A 20,823-nucleotide genomic window follows, 5' to 3' on the forward strand; every position below is an offset into this window, starting at 1 on the left:
TGGGAGCTGGCAGTTGAGATAAAAGGATGGTGTGGTGGAGGTAGTCTATGGGAGAAGATCTCCATGGTCCATGAAGATTGTGACAGGGAAGAAAGGATACCACAGCAGCTGGTCTGCTACAGAGCTGAATGTGAGCCTGGGGGATTGGAATTGGATGGAAGAAGGGAGAGTGAAGATCTCCTAACTGATTCCCTTGCAGATGGGTTCCACGGAGATCCTAAGGGAGCTGGTAGCTAAGACAAAGTGATTTTTATTTTTCTTAGCTTTCAGGTGGAAAACAAAATCTAACCTTTATTACATTTTCTGTTTACGTTAATGAGCAATGTTGAATATCTTTCAAAAATGTTCTTTTTATCTGAAGTGTTGATGATGCTCTAAATCCTTATTTTCTTTTCATTAGTAGTCATTTGCTCTTTGCTTTTTTTTAATTCAATATCTTTGTTCTCTTGCAATTTTATACATGTCTATAATGCATTCTGGCTACTCAATACCACCTTTTCTTGTCTCCCTTTTCAATTCCCCCTCTTTCCTACAGATCACTTCCCCATGTTTGTGTTTTACGTTTGGGTTTTTTGTTTGTTTGTTTGTTTGGTCTTGTCTTTTTTTGTTTGTTTGTTTGTTTTGTTTTTTTTTCGAGACAGGGTTTCTCTGTGTAGCTTTGCGCCTGTCCTGGAACTTACTCTGTAGCCCAGGCTGGCCTCGAACTCACAGAGATCCGCCTGCCTCTGCCTCCCGAGTGCTGGGATTAAAGGCGTGCGCCACCACACCCGGCCTTGTCTTTTTTTTATGACCTACTGAATTTAATCAGGGTGAGCTCACCGATGTGTACCCATCTGAAGATAATAACCTTTATACCCCAAATCTTTCAATAACCAACAGTTCAGTGGAGGGGAGGTGGGGGAAGAGCTACATGAGTCCTTCCTGTTCCCGTGACCAGCAGTTGACAGATCTAATCTTCTATAGGCCCAGAGTAGGCAAACTCAGCTGCTGTGTATCCATGATTGCAATGATTAAGCTGAACCTAGATAATAACATTTCATCACTCTTCTAGTTATTACATGTTTTCTATCTCTTCTTCTACAACATTGCCTGAATTTAGGGAGGTAGTTTAGGTACATTGATTAATGAATTTCTCTTAGATGTTTAGGTATCAATTTGACACCACATCATCAATTTAGCTAAACAACAGTAGTAAGTCAGCCCCTAGGACACCTGACCTCCCCAACCATAAGTGTTTGGCCAAATTTACAGTATCAGGCTTGAAATCCCTCCTATAGAGCAGGCCTTGAATCCAATTGTAATTGTCACTTCAGATCACTCCCTTCAGATCACTTCAATATTTTCCCTCTTTCATTATGTCTTCTTTTATTCTGAGTCCAATTATTGCCACCTGCATACACATGGATGTGAGGCCATCCACACATTGTAGAATGGGCAACTTGCTAATAGTCACAACCTATAGAAAAATGATTCCTCCCCCCCAGCAACCATCAATTGCTAGTAAGTTTCTCAGTGGTGGGGTTTTGTGAATTGTAATGTTGACTGGCTTGACCCTGTGCAGTTTTCCTGCTGGTGATAACAGCTACTCTAATTCATGAGTGCAACACCCATGTTGTGCCCAGAATATAGTATATTGCAGCACTCCTCCCCATCCTTCAGCTTTTACATCCATTCTTTCTTCTTCTACCATTCCACTATGTTCCCTAACCCTCAAGAACATTGCTATAAATGCTTTATTTTGGGTTGATCACTAAACAGTCACTAATTCTCAGTACTCTTGCCAGTTATAAACCTAATTGACTATTGCTCACTGTAAAAAGATGCTTCTCTAACCGAGACTGAAAGCAGCACTAATCTATGGTTATAAATGTAAAAATATTTAGAAAGCAGTTTACATAATTCCACTTAACAAAACAATGGTAATAATTTGCCTGTGATCTATGACCTCCCAAGTCATGGCCTTTTGACCAGGTTTACAGTACCCAAGATTGTATTCTCTCCTATAGTACAGGCTTCAAATTCAATAAGGAAATTATGGTTATCCCGATAAACAGTCCTGTCACTGTTGCACAGGTAGGTACATTTTGCTTATTGAGACATGAAGAGTCCACTGTTGGGTAAGGTCATTGATGACTTTTATCCCTAGTGACTTTTATAGAAATTCCATCACTGTGAAAGCTATCTAGCTGGGAGAAAGTTTCCAGGTCAGTTCCAGTTTGATTTCTGTTAGCTTTTCAATCAAGATGTTTTATGTCTCTCAAAATAGGTACCTACCATCTGGCTATTATAAAAGATGATGACTTTTACATTTTCATAAACTTGGGATGGAAAGATGGTTCATCTATTAGAGCACCTGCTGTTCTTCCAGAGGAACTGTTTTGAGTCCCAGCACCCACATGATAGCTCAAAACTCCACTTTAAGGAGATCTGATGCTTCTACTGTCACCAGGCATATACATGGTATATATATATATATATATATATATATATATATATATATATATATATATACAGAAAAATATTCATGAACATAAAATAAAAAATACTTTTTAAAAATTTAATAAACTTTATTCTCTTGATCACTTTCTTCTTGCTGAAAATCTGTGTGTCAAATGAATAGAATAAGGAAGTAGCCATACTTTTATTTTCTCTAACACAGGTTTCCCCCTACTATTTAACATTTTGACTTAGTATGGTACATTTGTTAGACCTGAACAACTGTGGACAGATTATCATTAGTTAAAATTCAAATTTATATTAGTGTTCACTCATGTTATACTATTGAGTCTTAATACTGTATTTTAATGATGAGACGAAGATAGTTTTTGCTCATTGACTTTATGTTGCTTGCCTCAAAACTGAGACCCATTAATGCAAAAGTTCATCAATGTCAAATTCATACTTTTGCATAGCTAATTGTTTTCAATATATTCCAGATAATTTGTTTCTTACTCATTCAGTTCCATCCTGCTCTGGATGCTGTGTAGGGTGCACTTAAAACATTCTAGACAATGACAAGATGAATTCTGTCACTGTGAAAATGAACGAAACCAAAACACTGAAACTGCTGATACTCTTCATAGATCTTTGGCCAGAGACTCCCTTCTGTGCTATGAAGAGGTGTCACACAAACAAACACACAGACACACAGACACACACACACACACACACACACACACACACACACACACACACACACGCCTCCTCTCAAACTATGGAATTTCCTTAGTCCTTATGTCCTTCCAAAACCATCCTGGTGTCTCAGCTTTGAGAGCTATCTTCTGAATTGCTAAAGTGCCTCCCAAAAAGAAGAGTATTGTGTGCTTTTACCCTGTGGTTTTATCTTTTTCCATGATCAGACCCTAAAATCCTGATATTTATTGTGTATGTGGATAATGTCATATATCTGTGGTGATATTGCATTTCCCAAAATATTGTGCACCCTAATAAACTTTTCTGGGGTCATAGAACAGAACAGCTACTAGATATAGAGGCCAGAAAATGGTGACACACACACCTTTAATCCTAGCATTCTGAAGGCAGAGATCCATCTGGATCTCTGTGAGTTCAAAGCCACACTGGAAACAGCCAAGCATGGTGTCACATGCCTTTCATTCCAGGAAGTGATGCAGGAAGCAGAAAGATATATAAGGCATGAGGACCAGGAACTAGAGTCTGTTAAGATTTTAGGCTTCTATCAGCAGTTCAGCTGCGATCCATTCATATGAGGACACAGAAGCTTCCAGTTTAAGGAAACAGGATCAGTTGAGGAATTGGCGAGGTGAGGTGGCTGTGGCTTGTTCTGTTTCTCTGATCTTTCAGCATTCACCCCAATACCTGGCTCTGGGTTTGTTTTTATTAATAAGACCTTCTAACAATTCGTGCTATATATATCCACCATTTCAGTATCATGCATAAAACCTTCATCATCCTAAAACTTCCATAAACTGTACCCATTTGTCCCTCTTTTCTTCCCCCAAGACAAAAGGTTACAGCTCTTTGTTCTGCATCTGTGCTGCTGTTTTCTAGAATGTAGCATAGCAAGTATCATATAAAATATGTCCATTTTAAACTGATTTTTCTCACGTGCAAAGATTAAGGTTTATCCATGTAACTCATTACTGTTTAAAAATTATTTTTTGAAAACAAAATTTAATACAATATACTTTGGTCATATCCTCCCTCCGTTCCTCCCAGATCTTCTTCAGCCAGTCAACTTTATAATCTCTTTGTGTCTTTCTCCCTGTCTCTGTCTCTCTGACTCTGTCTCTCTCTTTTACTCTCACTCTTGCTTTCTCTTTTGTTATCTTTCTGTCTCTCACTCTCACTCTCTTGCTCCCCTTAGCAAGAACCAAGACATAAGAAACAAAGTGAAAACAAAAAAGAAACACAAAAACAAAAAATCAGAACAAACAAGCAAAAGACACATAAGACAAAAATTTAAAAAATTCAATAAAAAGGAAAACCAAACAAAAAGTCCTCTAAAATTCTGTTAAATCAGTTTTGGATTGACCAGCTACTCCTGGGCTTGGGCCTGCCCTAGAGTGTGGTTAACATACTCAGTGAGATTCCATTGAAGAAAATTGAGTTTCCCTTTCTCAGTGGGTATTAACTGCAGATAGCTTTTGCTAGGGGTGGGACCTCATTTCCACTTCACCCTCTCTGTGCTGGGACTCTGGCTGTCTTAAACCTGTGCAGGTTTTGTGTCTGCTGCCCCAGTCTCTGTGAGCTCATATGTGGATCAGTCCTGCTGTGTCTGAAAGACATTGTTTCCTTGCAATCATCCATCACTTCTTGGTTGTACAATCTTTCTGACTCTTCTTCTGCTTAGATCCCTGAACCTTACACAAGAGGAGTTTGATGAAGACATCTCATTGAGTGTACCAAAGCTCTAACTCTCTGCATATTGTCCAGCTGTTGGTCTTTGAATTATTTCCCATCTACTGCAAGAAGAAACTTCTCTGATGAGGGTTGAGCTGGGCACTGATCTACAGGTATAGCAGTATGTCATTAGGAGTCATTTTATGACTATATTCCTTTCACAGAACAGTAATACTAGGTTTCTCCCTGGGGCACATGACTTACCTGTTCTCAGGTTCTGGCCACTTTAGGAGTGTCAGGTATGGTTTCTGTAGCATAGAGTAGGTCTTAAATCCAATCAACATTGGTTGGCTTCTGCTCTAACATTTGTGTCGCTGTTGCACAAGTTCTTTTATTAATTTTATAATATTTCATTGAAAGAGTGAACCAGAGTTGGATTCTTCATTCACCTCTTAAAGGGCATTTTGATGGCTTCCAATTTTTAGCAACTGGGAATAAAGAAGCTATTTGCATTTGTGTATAAATTTCAATATATAAGTACTTTATAACTCATTTGAAGTACATATGTAACCAAGACTATGGAAAGAAATTATGGTAAGCCCACATATAGCACTGTTAAAAAGTGCCAAACTGTCTCCCACAGTGTCTGAATCATTCTATATTGCTGCCAACAAAAAATAACAGTCATATTTTCTTCATCTTTTGATCATTTAATGTTGTCAATGTTTTGGATTTCAGTTATTCTAGTAATTGATTGATGGCTTGTTGTTTTGATTCACAATATTCTAATGTCACAATATTGAACTAATTTTCATCTTTATTTACTGTAGAGTGTCAAGGCTATGCCCAGCTCTACCTTACTCTACATCATGTCAAACAACAGCTTTCCTGAGTGACTCCATTTAACCATGCAGCAGTTTGTTAAATTTTGAGTGCACATGGTGAGTAGGAATAACTGTGTACATTTATGCAAATAAACTATCATTACCAACTCAGTATGAATCACAAGGAACAAATTTACAAATAGCTTAATTATACAAGTAAAGATTAACACCTATTAAGTTATCAGGGTGGAGCAGGAACCCCAGGGCACATGGACATATCAAGACTATATCATAAAATGCAGGCCTGTTATTGAACACACCAGACAAAGGGAGGTGGCATCTCATCTGGATCATATAAAAGGCAGAGGATTTAACACAAAGGGGCATCAGTGCCTGCCACACTTTCTTTTTTTTATTTTATTTTATAATTTAATTTAATTTTACATATCAGCCACGGATTCTCTTGTTCTCCCCCCTCCCGCCCCACCCCTACCTTCCCCCAAGCCCACCCCCATTCCCATCTCCTCCATGGCAAAGACTCCCCTGAGGATTGAGTTCAACTTGGTAGATTCAGTTCAGGCAGGTCCAGTCCCCTCCTCCCAGGCTGAGCCAAGTGTCCCTGTATAAGCCCCAGGTTTCAAACAGCCAGCACATGAACTGAGGACAGGTCCTGGTCCCACTGCCTGGATGCCTCCCAAAGACATCAAGCTAATCAACTGTCTCACTTATCCAGAGGGCCTGATCCAGTTGGGGGCTCCTCAGCCATTGGTTCATAGTTCATGTGTTTCCATTCGTTTGGCTATTTGTCCCTGTGCTTTTTCCAACCTTGGTCTCAACAATTCTCACTCATACAAACCCTCCTCTTTCTCATCAATGGGAATCCCAGAGCTCAACATGGGGACTGGCTGTGGATCTCTGCATCTGGTTCCCTCAGTCATTGGATGAGGTTTCTAACATGATAATTAGGGTGTTTGGCCATCCTATCACCAGAGTAGGTCATTTCGGGCTGTCTCTCGACCATTGCCAGTAGTCTATTGTGGAGGTATCCTTGTGGATTTCTGTGGACCTCTCTAGCACCTGCTTCTTCCTATTCTCATGTGGTCTCCATTTACCAAGGTCTCTTATTCCTTGTTCTCCCCCTCTGTTGTTGATCCAGGTGGGATCTCCTGCTCCCCCAAGCTCTCTTTCCCTCGACCCTTGCCCTTCATTACCCCTACTCACAACCAGGTTGTCCTTGTATATCTCATCCATTTCTCTGTCATTGGGTGATCCCAGTGTCTTTCCCAGGGTCCTGCTCTCTAGGTAGCCTCCCTGGAGTTGTGAGTAGCAGTCCAGTCATCCCTGCTTTACATCTAGTATCCTCCTATGAGTGAGTACATACCATATTTGTCTTTCTGAGTCTGGGTTACCTCACTCAGGATGATTTTTTCTAGATTCATCCATTTGCCTGCAAACCTCATGATGTCATTGTTTTTCTCTGCTGAGTAGTATTCCATTGTGTATATGTACCACATTTTATTTATTCACTCTTCAGTTGAAGGGCATCTAGGTTGTTTCCAGGTTCTGGCTATTACAAACAATGGTGCTATGAACATAGCTGAGCAAGTGCCGTTGTGGTATGATTGAGCATTCCTTGGGTATATGCCCAAGAGTGGTATAGCTGGATCTTGGGGGAGATTGATACCCAATTTCCTAAGAAAGCGCCATATTGATTTCCAAAGTGCTTGTACAAGCTTCCATTCCCACCAGCAGTGGAGGAGAGTTCCCCTAGCTCCAAATCCTCTCCAGCATAAGCTGTCTTCAGCGTTTTTGATCTTAGCCATTCTGACAGGTGTAAGGTGGTATCTCAGAGTCGTTTTGATTTGCATTTCCCTGATGATTAGGGATGTTGAGCCTGCCACACTTTCATCTACAAACCTTGTGCATGCTTCACAAGACACACAGGCTGTTTATTCCCTACAGTCCCTGGAGCCTCAGTTCAGCAAAATTTCCACTACATGACATGGCCTACTCATATTGCAATTTTACCTGACCTAGACTTGCACATTGCCTTGATTTATTTTGAATCCAGGGGGGTTGGGGATTTAGCTCAGTGGTAGAGCGCTTGCCTAGCAAGCGCAAGGCCCTGGGTTTGATCCTCAGCTCCAAAAAGAAAAAAAAAATATTTTGAATCCAGCCTGTCTTGAAGTACTCAGCATCTCCAATAGTTCCTTAAAATCTTCTCTAACCATTTGTAGTAACACTTTCTGCTTTAATATCAATTAAATAATTAGTAATTAAAATACCTTCAGGATAAACAAAGTGATCTTAAGTCAAGTATGTGTATATGCTTGAGGGGGCAGAAGATAGAAGAGGGAAAAACAGAGAGAATGACTTTAACAAAAGGTGTGAATATATTTACTCATTTACACACTTGACTTTTGATTTCTCCTTCACAGAAAAATTCACAGTGACTGGATTGACTAGGCCAGTCTTGACTACATTGGGTAGAACTCTTGAACTCAGTTGTCAGTTGTCTCCACCACAACATGCACAGCACATGGAGATTCGCTGGTTCAGGAACCATTATACGAAGCCAGTATACCTGTACAGGGATGGTAAAGACCTGCATGGAGAAACTATCTCCAAGTATGTGGAGAGGACAGAACTCCTGAAAAATGCCATTGGAGAAGGAAAAGTGACCCTCAGAATCTTTAATGTGACTGTTGATGATGATGGACCATACCACTGCATCTTCAAAGATGGTGAATTCTATGAAGAGCACATCACAGAGGTCAAGGTCACAGGTAGGCATGGATTCCTGAGACTGCTGTGTGCCCATGATTCAAAGTTTATGAGGGTTGAGCGGTTAGAAAATTATCAGTGTTTGACTCTTTTTGCATGGTTTGATTAGTAAGATGAATTCTATACTATTAGTTTTGAATTGGATGACATGGAAGATCAAAAATGAAAATTACTACAGTGCATAAAGTAGTTCTATCAGTAAACACTTTCTTATTATTCCTACATACATTGTTAGATTTCTAACATATAATCAAATTCCTTATAGGTAGTTTTATCATCCTTTCAAATATCTCTAACAACACTTTAGTAATTTTCTAAATGAACTGAATTTTTAAAATATGTTTCTTACTAAAAAGTTGGGAGGGTAAGGAGGTAGGAAGGATATGGGAGGAGTTGCAGGGGAAAACATGATCAAAAATATTCTATGAAAAATTTTAATAAAAGAAAGAAAATTATTCTTTTTACTAATAATATTTACTTCCATTTCATTCAAGATCAATTTACTGACTACCTAGTACTTGATTAAATTTCCTAAATCTTTTTCAAAATATTTTAACTACAATCATCACTATCCTCATATATAATACAATATATGAAATAGAGGCAGCTATATGGTATTTATGCTACTTTCCTTACTCTGAATTATTCTGGATGAAAAAAATAGAAGGAGGGAAGGTTAAGAATTTAAATGAACTGAATAAATCCACAAATGTGTGCACATACATGTAGGACTCTAGACTCAGATGATTAATGTTCATTGGATGTCATACGAAACTCACCTCTGTAGTGTAGAGCAGAATTACTCAATTGTAGCTCATTGCGACGTTTCATGGTCTAATGGGACAAAAAGTTAGTCATTGCTATTTTTAGTAGTCTTATGGGGCAAATAGCAACTGTGTTAGCACAGATATGTAATGTTACTGTTATTCCAGGAACATTTTACTGGACAGAGCAGCTTTGGTACAGTGTTTTAAATCTCTATTCATTTTCTTTTTAACTATACATTAGGCAAGTTTTATGTCTCAGAAAATATGCTGAAAATTTTCAGACATATTCATTTCCTCTAAATTTATTAAATTTCAGACATATTTATTTCCTCTAAATTTTCACACTATTAATGTATTACCTGATTTATATTAAATACATTTTGAATATAAATTTTATTGATTCTTTAGGAATTTCACATCACTCTCCCCAATCCCACCCACCTCCCAGTCACTCTGTATCAGCCCTTCACCCTTGTAGTGTCCCCCTGACAAAGGAAAATTAGAAAACAAAAACAATAAAAAGAACTGAAATATTAATTGAAAAAAACTAATAACAAGAAAAGCCGAACAAGACCAAACAAATAAACAAGTAAACATACAGATACTTTGCTCCTCCATCTTTCCCAATCTCATCATACCTTCATTGGTTTTAGTGGCAATGGAAGCTACCTTGTCCCGCATAGTATATTCTTTTCTCCAAATAGCTTTACTTGCACATGTTCACAAATTATAAAATTACCTGCTCTAGAAATACACAAAGATTCAAGTAGAGTTCCACAGTTTTGCTTATAATGAAATTCATTTTTATAATCTATTTACAGTGGTTCAAAAGTAACTAGTGACTAGGTCTTGGAGCCTATCCTGGAACTCACTCTGTAGATCAGTCTGGCCTCAAACTCACAGAGATCTGCTTGCCTCTGACTCCAAGTGCTGGGAATAAAGGCGTGCGCCACCTCCACCTGGCCAAATTATAAATTATAAATTCTATGAGGGTCAACATCTTGATTTCTGTTCACAATAATCCAAAGATGTAGGTTAATTTCTTAGACTTGGTAAATAAACTAAAAATATGTTTAAAGTAAATAAATAAACAAATAAAACAGGCCTTTTGTCAGATGGCTTAGTTTGGACAGGTTGCTGTTTGTGAACTATAGCCTTCCCATCTGGCTCTTGTCATGTTCATGAGATTCTTATGGCAACCAGAACCTATAGAGTTTCGATTATTAATGTATCTTTTGAAACTGGGATTAAAACTGAAAAGAGCTTTTATTTTTCTGTCATTTCCTCTTCCATTTATACCTAACAATATTGTTTTCCTCTTTTGTTTTCAACCAGTCACAAGCTCAGACATACAGATTCTTATGCATTCCCCTAATACCAAAGGTGTGATGTTGGAGTGTCATTCGGGAGGTTGGTTCCCACAGCCTTGTATGGAATGGAGAGACAGCAAAGGAGAGGTCATTCCAGCAACATCAAAATCCCATTCACAGGATGGAAACAAATTGTTCAACATGACAATGGCCCTTTTTATTAAAGCCAATTCCTACAGGAATGTCACTTGCTATCTTCAAAACCATCTAACTCACCAAGAAGAAAGTATAAGTATTGTCCTATCAGGTAAAATGTGTGTTTGTTCTTCAGTAAGAGCCATTGTCACACATACTTATGCATGACATGAATTTTAAAATGTCTTATTAATAAAAACAAACCTGATGCCAGGTATTGGGGTGAATGCTGGAAGATCAGAGAAGGAGAACAAGCCACAGCTTCCTCACCTCACCAATTTTTCAGCTGATCCTGTTTCCTCAGACTGGAAACCTCTGAGTCCTCACCCGAATGGATCACAGCTGAACTGTTGCTCAAAAGCCTAAAAGCTTAATCAGCCTAGTTCCTGGTTTTCATGCCTTATATACCTTTCTGCTTTCTGCCATCACTTCCTGGGGTTAAAGGCTCTTGTTACCATGCCTGGCTGTTTCCAGTGTGGCCTTGAACTTACAGAGATCCAGGTGGATCTCTGCCTCTGCAATGCTAGGATTAAAGGCATGTGTGCCACCATTTTCTGGCCTCTATATCTAGTGGCTGTTCTGTTCTCTGACCCCAGATAAGTTTATTGGGGTGTACAATATATCAACCACATTTCCCCTTTTTTTGTCTAAAATAATAAAAGAAGGTTACAGTCAAGAATTACATTAAAAATGTCTAGTCCATTAACATTTGACAGATTCAGACAAAAAACTCCATTATATAGATATAGAGATAGAGATAGAGATAGAGATAGAGATAGAGATAGAGATATAAACAATGTCCAGTCCAGTAACATTTGACAAAAAGTTTTCATTACTTATCCTATGTAAAACAAGTAGTTCCTTTTTAAAAGTAGATTCAATAATGTCCCTTTTTATCTTATCATATCCATATTCTCTTTTTTCTTTTCATTTTAGATTCAATAATCTACCTTTTGTCATTTTTTATATCTTCCCCTTTTTCTTTTTAGAGTAGATTCAATGATCTACCCATTTATCCTATTATTTCTTTATCTTTTTTCTCAGAGTAGATAGATTCAATGATCTACCTCATACTTATCATTCACTTCTTCCTTGACTTGGTTCTCAAGGCCTTACTTTCCTTTGGCCTTACTCATTACTTGGGTTGTCTCTCTTACTTTCTTTGATGTATTATTTTCTCACTCTATAGTCTTAACTATTGCAGTTAGCTTTTCTGTCACTGTGGTAAAACATCATGTTCATAAGCAAGTTGGGTGAGGGAAGAGTCCATTTGGATTACACTTCTGCATCTTAGTTCATCATCAAGGGAAGACAGAGCAGGAGCTCAAAGTAGGAACTTGGAGGCAGGAACTGAAGTAAAGACCACAGAGGAACACTGTTCACTGGCTTGTTCACAGTGGCTTTCTCTTCTTTCCTATTAAACCCAGAAACACCATGCACTTCCAGGGGCCTGAGTCCTAGGACATCAGTCATCAATCAAGAAAATGCCCACACTCATGGCCACAGGCCAGTCAGATGGAAGCCCTGCTCTATTCAGTGCACTCATCTCATGGTACTTCAGAAATGAGTACTGCAGCACTGAGTTGAAATGACTTTATAATTCTCCTTGGAAGCCTGCATCTGAGCATTGGGGAATATTTAGCTCTGCCTCTTCCTTTTCACCTAGGAAGCTTATGGAGTAGAATGGATGGGAAGAAATGAGAGAAGTGGCCTCCACATACATTTTCATCAGCCTCACTCTAAATCATGTCCAACTTATTTTGACTCTGGTCATGGCCTACTCTTTACCCAACCAATCATAACTACTCTCTATACTTGCCTAGACCTAATATTCCAAGGTAGTAGACTCTTAAATTGTAACAAGCTTGAGATGAATCACTATTCTTAACTAGGTATGTACAAGCCAAGTTTTCTTAGTGATAAGATTTGTCACTCACATTACAGGTGAACTGTTTTCATGGAGAAGTATTTGGATGTGGATTCTGAGTATAATAGCATTTGTACTGGTACCCTTCCTCTTGACTTCCTGTGTTCAGCAACATCTCATGTGTGGTAAGTAGGTCTGAGTGGTGTGTAACTAAAGTGGAAGAAGGGGACATAGCTAAAGCTATCCAATAATTGCTTCCCAAGCCAGTCTACCCAGGAAGTCCATAACTCTTGGGTCACATGTTATATAGGACCTTACCAACTTTTCAGTCACACATTCTCTGCTTTTGCTGGTGGAGTTTCTCACAATACTGTTTACAAAAGCTGGTTCTGTCTTTACTTTAATCAAGCTGAAACCCCTTTTACCTGTGGTGACTGACATCCAAGTTGACTAGGGAGCTGTAAAGATGTAACTTAGGTATGTTATTACCCATGCTGAAGTGAGCCATTCAGTAGTATAGCTATCTATCTTTGAATCATTGAATGGTTGCCCAGCATGAATAGTGGGAAATTTGAGGCTGATCAATCTGAGGGTAAGGCATCTATTTAGGTCAGTATCAATATCAATACCTTTTCCATATGATACAGGATGATTAGCCTCTTTTCTGTAACGACAGTTGCATGTTCACAGTGATTATTATAAATCATGAAAACCAATGCTCAGATATCTGAGAGTAGAGCATCCTTTAGGAAGGATGTTCTTAGTGTTGGCATCTTCCTTTACACGGCATCAGGTAAAATGCCTCATTGATGAATGAGGTATGCTTCATGTGAGTATGGAGATGCACCCCAGATGCCTGGTGGACTATATATTGCAATCTCTGAAAGCAACTCATACTTCTTTCATAAGAAAGCTCTGTCAGGAGTCACGTCCCTTTGCTGTGGGTGATACGACATGACACTGAGGCTCATCAGTCTGCCCAGAAAGAATTTTGTCACATGAGTGAGGGATGAATATATTGAAAGACATAAGGATTTCACTATTCTCCACACAGTCTCAGATTTGACAAGAAAAGAGAAACAAAGGGAGGATGAGAAGATGCCAATGTGCAATGTCAATGTTACAGGTAGAAGGAGGGAATGGGTTAGATCTTTGCTGAGGAGCCCTCCCTTAGAACAAAAAAAACTTAGAAGCCACTGTAAGAAATCAAGTGATGAGGAGAAAGAATTTGAGATAATGATGATAGAATATACCCATCAAGTACGATTTTCAATATCAGAGATAAAGTCAATGAAATTATGGTTGACTGAAATCTGAATGCCTTAAAATTGGGAAGATTTTAAAACAAAAATTGAATTTCTCTGAACCAAGATTGTGAAGCTGTGGGATATGGCAGCAAATGGGACCAACGTAGGTATCACAGAACTAGAGAAACAGTAAAGTAACTATCCATCCTGCATAACCTGAAGCAATACAAGGACATCAGTCTAGATGAACTGACTCACAGAAGACATTGGGAACACTTAACTGTCTCAAGCCAAGATTACCAAAAGTGTCAGGGATTTGAAGACAATAGAAGAAGGTTAGGCATCACCAAGGAAATTTTGTATATAGGAGGTGGTATCAGTGCCCAGTTTTCTAATCAGGCTGGTTAGAATCTGTTTGTAGAAATTTCAAAGAAAAAGTTAACTCAGCTCCTGGTATGGAACTTATAAATCTTTGCTGAGCCCCATGGTGGGATCTGATCTCTGTGAGGCCGAAGAGGCTTTGACAGATCTGAATTTAAATTGATAATTAAATTGGGTTGTTAAAGGGCTAATGCAATGAATATATGATAAACAGGGGAAGTTGTAGACAAAAGGGTCTGTTAGGTTCAATCAAAGGAAAATGTGATAACTAGAATGCTAGGGGAAATTTTCATCAAATTATCAAATGATATATACCAGTGAGCTTCTAGAAGGCTTTAACCCTAAGAAAAAATTCATTGAAGGCGTAAATTATAAAATAACCTAGGCATACTATTGATCTTGTCATAGATATGGGCAATTATCCTCTGCCAGAATATGTGATGCATGTTTCTCCTATGAAATAACTAAACCACAAGTGAAGATTTTAATCTATAATTTTTCAATATCCAGATATGGCTGATGAAAAACAGGGCTGTGGTGCTGGTTCAGAGCTGGTCAGAACCAGGGAGCCAGCTGCAGCTGTAGGCACCGAAGGCTATTATCCTGTTCCTCCTTAACCCTGAACTATGATGAGCAGTACAAATAGTACAGGCTGGGGACCATCAAGTGTAGAATGATCCACAGGACCTGTGCAATAGCAGCATCCCAAGAAGTGGAGGCCAGATGCATTATGGAGTATGATTGGATTGTAGTGGGCTCGATGGGTAGTCCCTCCTCTACATGCACTTTGTACCAGCATTGCTTTATATAATGACATAATTGATACAAATGATGGGGTCTTTTTATGCAGTATTCATCCCAGCTCATGTTTCTCTGTTAGTGTTCTTTTACCTCTCTAGAACCAATTGACTCTTGCTTGAAGTGAACAGTAGTGAGCCTTTAAAGACCTTGTCTACCCTCTGTAAAAGAGATTTCACTGGGTAAGGCTAACTCATAAGTATCTTAAAAATTGGGAATAGCATTCGTGAAAACAAGAGTCAAGGAGATTTTTGCAAGCCCCCATGTGTAAGTAAAAAACCACAAAAAAGACACTGATAGGAGCCAAAAGGATAGTAGATGAAATTCTCATTGTCATAGGAGTACTAAGTCTTTAGAAAGCCACTGAAGCCAATGAAGTCCTAAGTCTTCACAAACCACAAGGGCTATTTCGACTGCTGTTGGTTGTGACAAAACTAAATGATAGCACCTGTTGCTAAAGACACTGCACCTTTTCATTACATAACATAAATATCAGGAGAGGACGGAGCTGGAAGCTCCTTCCCTGACTGCTGGCTTTTATAGCACCAAACGATGCTATGTAGAATACTATTGTTTTCATAAACAGTCATGGAATGCCCTCCAAATTGCAATCTAAATGCAAGTGTTTCTACCCATAGAGTACTTCTGCTATTAGAATGTAGATGGAAATTTTTCTTTTGCAGTCTCTGTGGAGACTTGTAACTGGCCAAGCTCCTGGGAAATCAGTGGCTTTTGCTATAACATAATGACTCAAATCTCAGCCATAAAGAAATAATAATAGACGTTTACACAACTCTCTCCAAAGATCAGAAAATGCCATAAGAGTGAATTAAAAGAATATAAAAGCTGGAAGAAGGGGTAGAGTGTTATGTAGCTCTTTCCTTTAACTAGAAAAAATTCTTCCTAGAGAGTGAAGGAAGACTCATATACTTAGGAAGCTAAGGAAACTTAAAGGGATCAGAAAGCTCACACAACTTACACATATCATGATTCACAACCTCAATATTGCTTACAAAATCAGTAAACAACTTCTAGAGAGAAAAATCTTTTCAGTGGAAGTTGCCTGTAAGTTGAGCATAGAGCTCCAGGGAAGCAATTTTCATGACTCACCATTTATAGTGGGAATGATCCTTTAGTTATACAGTTACCCTTAGGGCAGCCATGGTCCTGCAAGTAATCCCAGGAAACTCACTGGTCCACCAAACTGGACTTGGTGAAATACTTTCTTTGTTCTGTTGTAGATGTCTTATCTGGGATTGTTATTTGTTCGCTTCTCCCCATGACAATGTATACAGCAAGATACCTTGGAGACCTCAAAACAGAACTCTGATATGCCCCAGTATTACCTGTACTGGGTGTATACTCTCAAAGACTCCAAGTCACCATACAACTGAGATAATTATACAGCATGATTTATTATAGCACTTCTCACAATAGCCAAGTATGAGATCAGTATTGATGTATGTGAACAAAGGAGTAGATAAAAATATGTGAGAATGTAGTATGCATGCACAGTGGAATTTTATTCAAGTATAAAGAATAGAATTGTCATTGGTAGGGCATAAAGTGAATGCACCAGAAAACTGATATTTTTAACTAATATAACTCAGAAATACAGATAACACAATTTTCTTCCTTTGGGGATTGTAGTTTACATAGACACAAGAAACCTTTTAAATATGTGTGAGGTGATTTGGGGGGTGAGGGGTAATAGATTGAGGGGAGGCAAAAGATTTGGGGGGGATAATATTTCCAATGGTTATGATATATCTTAATGAAAATATTTTAAAGAAATTCATCAGCAATTATGATGAACATGCACCAATAAAAGCCAAAGTTCTCAAACTCATATCCATTTTTTGCCATAGCTCTAAATCTCAGAAGTACAACCCGTCCCTCTAGATCTCCTCCAATGGATGCAGTATGTCCATCACGTAAGGATTTGGCTATGAATGTTTCTGTATTTCTCTGAAGTATCTGATTATCCTCTGTTACATTTCTGGCTGCTCTTCTGAACACTGCTATCTGAATGAAACAGCTGCCATATCCAACCTCTTTTGTGGGGCATAGAGAGGGCCCATTCATCAGAAAGCCACAAATTCAAAACTTTCTTTCTGCTAGATACCCTGTAGAGATCAATTGCCTCAGAAGTTTTATTTTTATTGACATGATCCAAAATTTTTACATCTTTATTTGCAAATAAGATGTTAGGGGGAATGGAGGAAATCTTTTGAAACCTCAAAGCCTTCACCCAGTGAAACACCTCCTCTAACCAGATCATACCTCTTAATCCTTCCTGAAAATTCCAACAACTGAGAACAACTATAGATGAGCCTATGGGGGCCATTCTCATTCAAACCACCACAGTGACCATAACTCTCTAGCAGAAGAATGGAAACTACCCATACTAGTAAATTCTCACATGGAAATTAAGGTCTCTCAGGCAGTTAAGAAGTCTTCAGACCTGTCCTCCTTTTAGCCTCTTTCAAACCCAGAAAAAAAATGATAATAAGAAATATATACCTCTGTCTCTTGTTCTTAATTAATGCCTACTTATGACAAGTGAGATGGAGTAAACTTTCCCCTGGGCCTACTTAGTCTCAATCCCAAACCTGTCCCACCTTAAAAAACAGCTATCCCCTTTACTCCTGTCCTAATATATTCTAATCCTAAATCTTTCTTCTTCTAGGAACACAAGAAGAAAGATTTTTTTAAAAGCCCTTACATGTGTACCCTGATATTAACCTCTCTATTGATTTCCAAATCACCCTGGAAGTAGTCCCTTTAGAAATGGAAGGGGGGAATGATGTAATTATATTATAATTTTAAAAATTAAAAGTAAAAATTTTAAAATACAACTTTAAAATAATACACATACACATACACACACACACATAATAGCTCTTGCTTTCTGGATGTATTTTTTCCAATGTAAAGTGCCTCTGCACAAATATCTAGTAATAATAACATTTTTTTCTTTAGGTGGCTGCTCTGTGATAAATAGTCCTTGGAAAAAGGGTGTAATTGTTTTCATGATTTCAATGATTGCAATTATAGGAGTCATTCTCATTTTGCATCTAAAACCAAGAGGTATGTGAAAGCCAGATGCTGGGGACATCCTGTCTTCTCCCACCTTCCCAACTCCCCAGTAAGACATTCAGCAACAGAAGAGTGATTGTTGACTGAACTGTAGTACATGGTCAATAGGCCATAAGAACACATGCCACAATGTCTAGATTACAGAGCCCTGAATTTTTTAAGCTTAATAGTAGATGCAGCTGATTATTTTGCTCCATAAGAAACAATTTCTTCCAAATTCATAATGGTTTATATTTTTTTTGCACAAATTCAGCATTTCCCAGTAAATTGTTCTGATTGCTTTATACTTTTGGCACAAAGGAAATAATAATTAAGTATCTTAAACTTCTTATCAGTTTAAATTTTATTTATGTGTATGGGTATTTTGCCTTCATGCCTAGTGCCTGTGGAAGCCAGAAGATGGTGTTATATTCCCCAAATGGTTAATAGCCAGCAGGTGGGTGCTGGGATTTGAACCCAGGTCCTCTGAATGAGCAGTCAGTGCTCTTAACTGCTGAGCCATCTCATTAGCTCAATTGTCTTAAACTTTTGAGTCAAGATCAAACATGTTAAAAAATCCTGTATTGAAGTAACAGGAGCTTCTGAGGCTCCAACTCTAGCTGAGAAGCTATTAGCAGTTAATGGATGCTCGGAAGGGTGAGTCAGTTTTCTTTGGAAGTGTGGCCATTTGTAGGTTGCCTATGCCTCAGTGTATGACCCCACAACTTGCATATGGGCAACACCCATTGAACTCATTGGTTTGCCAAAAAATAAAAAGAGGACATGAAGTTTGGAGGGAGATGTGTTAGAGAGCTCAGAGGATGTTAGTGTGAGAGAGTGGAGGGGAGTGGATATGATTATGATACATTGTATTAAATGTGAACTTTTCTAAAGCCAGAGTATAATAGAAAGGCTTGGCATGGGTGGTTGTGAAGGCTAAGAGGAGCTGAGAATAGTTATAAGAGGTACTGGGACAAGCATAAACTAAGATTGAGTATTCATAAATACGACATCCCTAGCTCATGATTTGGGGGCTAGCAGTCCAAGAAAATCTGCTACATACCTGTTTCCTCATAACCTCTTACAATATTGACAAAAAACATACTCATTTCTAAAATCGAGTAGGCCAAATTTCTTCTGGATTGTTCTTGTACATGTAGGAGGCATGGAGCAACAGGAACCTGAAAAGCAAAGCTACCTTTCATGTGCAGTCTAGCCTTGCTCTGTTGGCTGCAACTGTCCTGACTTTTTCCTCTTTTCCCAGTCCCAGTTTCAGATCCACATTTTGAATTGGACACTTTATGGTTGGAAGATATTAGTGTGATCCTCTATGTGATGATAGTGTTCATCATCATGCTTGTTTCATTTATTTACTTCAGATTGCAAGGTAAATATGATGGAATGGTGGCAACTCAGAAGATCTGGTTCATGTGACTGATACTCAGATGTCTAGAAGGTGACCTGTCCAGTTCTTTTGTCTCAGTAACTATAAGAAAATGTAAATGAAGAACCGTGTGTTATGTAAAGGCTGGTAGATTATAGCCTCCTTCTTGGGACTATTGGAGCTTTCACCGGTATGATTATTGGTGCCTTACACAGCAATGCCTGCCCCAGCTCTTATTACACAATTAAGATAACCCTCCCAGGTACTGTTGGGAAGGCAGTTATTTTATCCACACATCCTGGAAAGCCTCTGTTGACTGAGCTCTTTGGAAGAACTGTATGGTTTTTAAAAAATTGATTTCTGACATTTGGAACTGAAATTTTAAAGAATGGAAACACTCATTTAAATTTTAATAGTTTCCTCTTTTAAAACCATGTAACAGACACTAGAGACCAGACCATCAACATTTAAAAGCTGTGCTCATGAAGACTACACTTTGAAGCATCCTCTAACTCATGCCTAAAGCTAAAAGACTCGTCTTTATTGTGCAAACATATTTTTATATGGACATGGATAAGAGTATAGAAATGATAACCCAAGAAGAAAAACTTCCATAATAGATTCTTGTGGTTTATCAATAACATACAGTCCTAAAATATCCCATTAGAAATGTATGTACATAGGGCTGGAGATGTGACTTATCAGTTAAGGGCACTTGCTGCTATTTTTTAAATTATTTGTTTTGAGAATTTCTTGTATGAGTACTTCATTTATGCCATTTCTTGTAGGAGGAATGCAGGTATTTGTGCTCACAGATAAGCACTAGCAGAAGCAGGATTATTAAAGACACAAGGTTATCTCTTTGAGGGATATATATATATATTACCTGTTTTCCACCTTGAGGATGGGAAAGGAGGTGATTAATAATAACCTGGAGACCTCTGTGCTATCTGTATGGGCAGGTCAAACCAGCTCCCCCAGACTCTTATCTTGAACCTGTTTATCTTAGTCAATCTATAGCTCTGTCCTCCCCCAGGCCCTTATCATGAGCTTTTTTTCCATTGAATCTTCTTCCTTAGTTAATATATAGGACCTATCTTTATGGAAGATGTCACTTGCATTTTACAAGAATTTTGATGTAATCATGTCATTAGGTTTGTTGTTCACATGGGATTGAGTTAATTACCACTGGGAAACTTTTTTACAGTTTGTGCTGTCCTTATACATGCCTGAAATAAGCTACCTGGTGTCAGACTCTCGAAGTTTGAATCAACACCAACTACTGAGTCTTGTTGAACCAAACTGCCTTCTTATCTCACACAGATGAACACTCTGTTGACCATGGTGATAAAGACCCCACCCCGAAA

The 20,823-nt window shown here is 38.4% G+C and overlaps 1 protein-coding gene across 1 annotated transcript; it reads left to right on the top strand.

Annotated features, from left to right (window-relative positions):
* Positions 1 to 63: 63 nt before the first annotated feature.
* On the top strand, positions 64 to 19,506 carry LOC131904859 (selection and upkeep of intraepithelial T-cells protein 2-like). Its single transcript, XM_059255858.1, is given in 7 exon segments — positions 64 to 229; positions 5,208 to 5,255; positions 8,081 to 8,431; positions 10,532 to 10,813; positions 12,646 to 12,753; positions 17,977 to 18,084; positions 19,337 to 19,506. Coding segments are annotated over 7 exon segments (1,233 nt in total).
* The last annotated feature ends 1,317 nt before the right edge of the window (positions 19,507 to 20,823 follow it).

This window comes from Peromyscus eremicus, chromosome 2, assembly GCF_949786415.1.
Source record: "Peromyscus eremicus chromosome 2, PerEre_H2_v1, whole genome shotgun sequence".
Lineage (NCBI taxonomy): Eukaryota > Metazoa > Chordata > Mammalia > Rodentia > Cricetidae > Peromyscus > Peromyscus eremicus.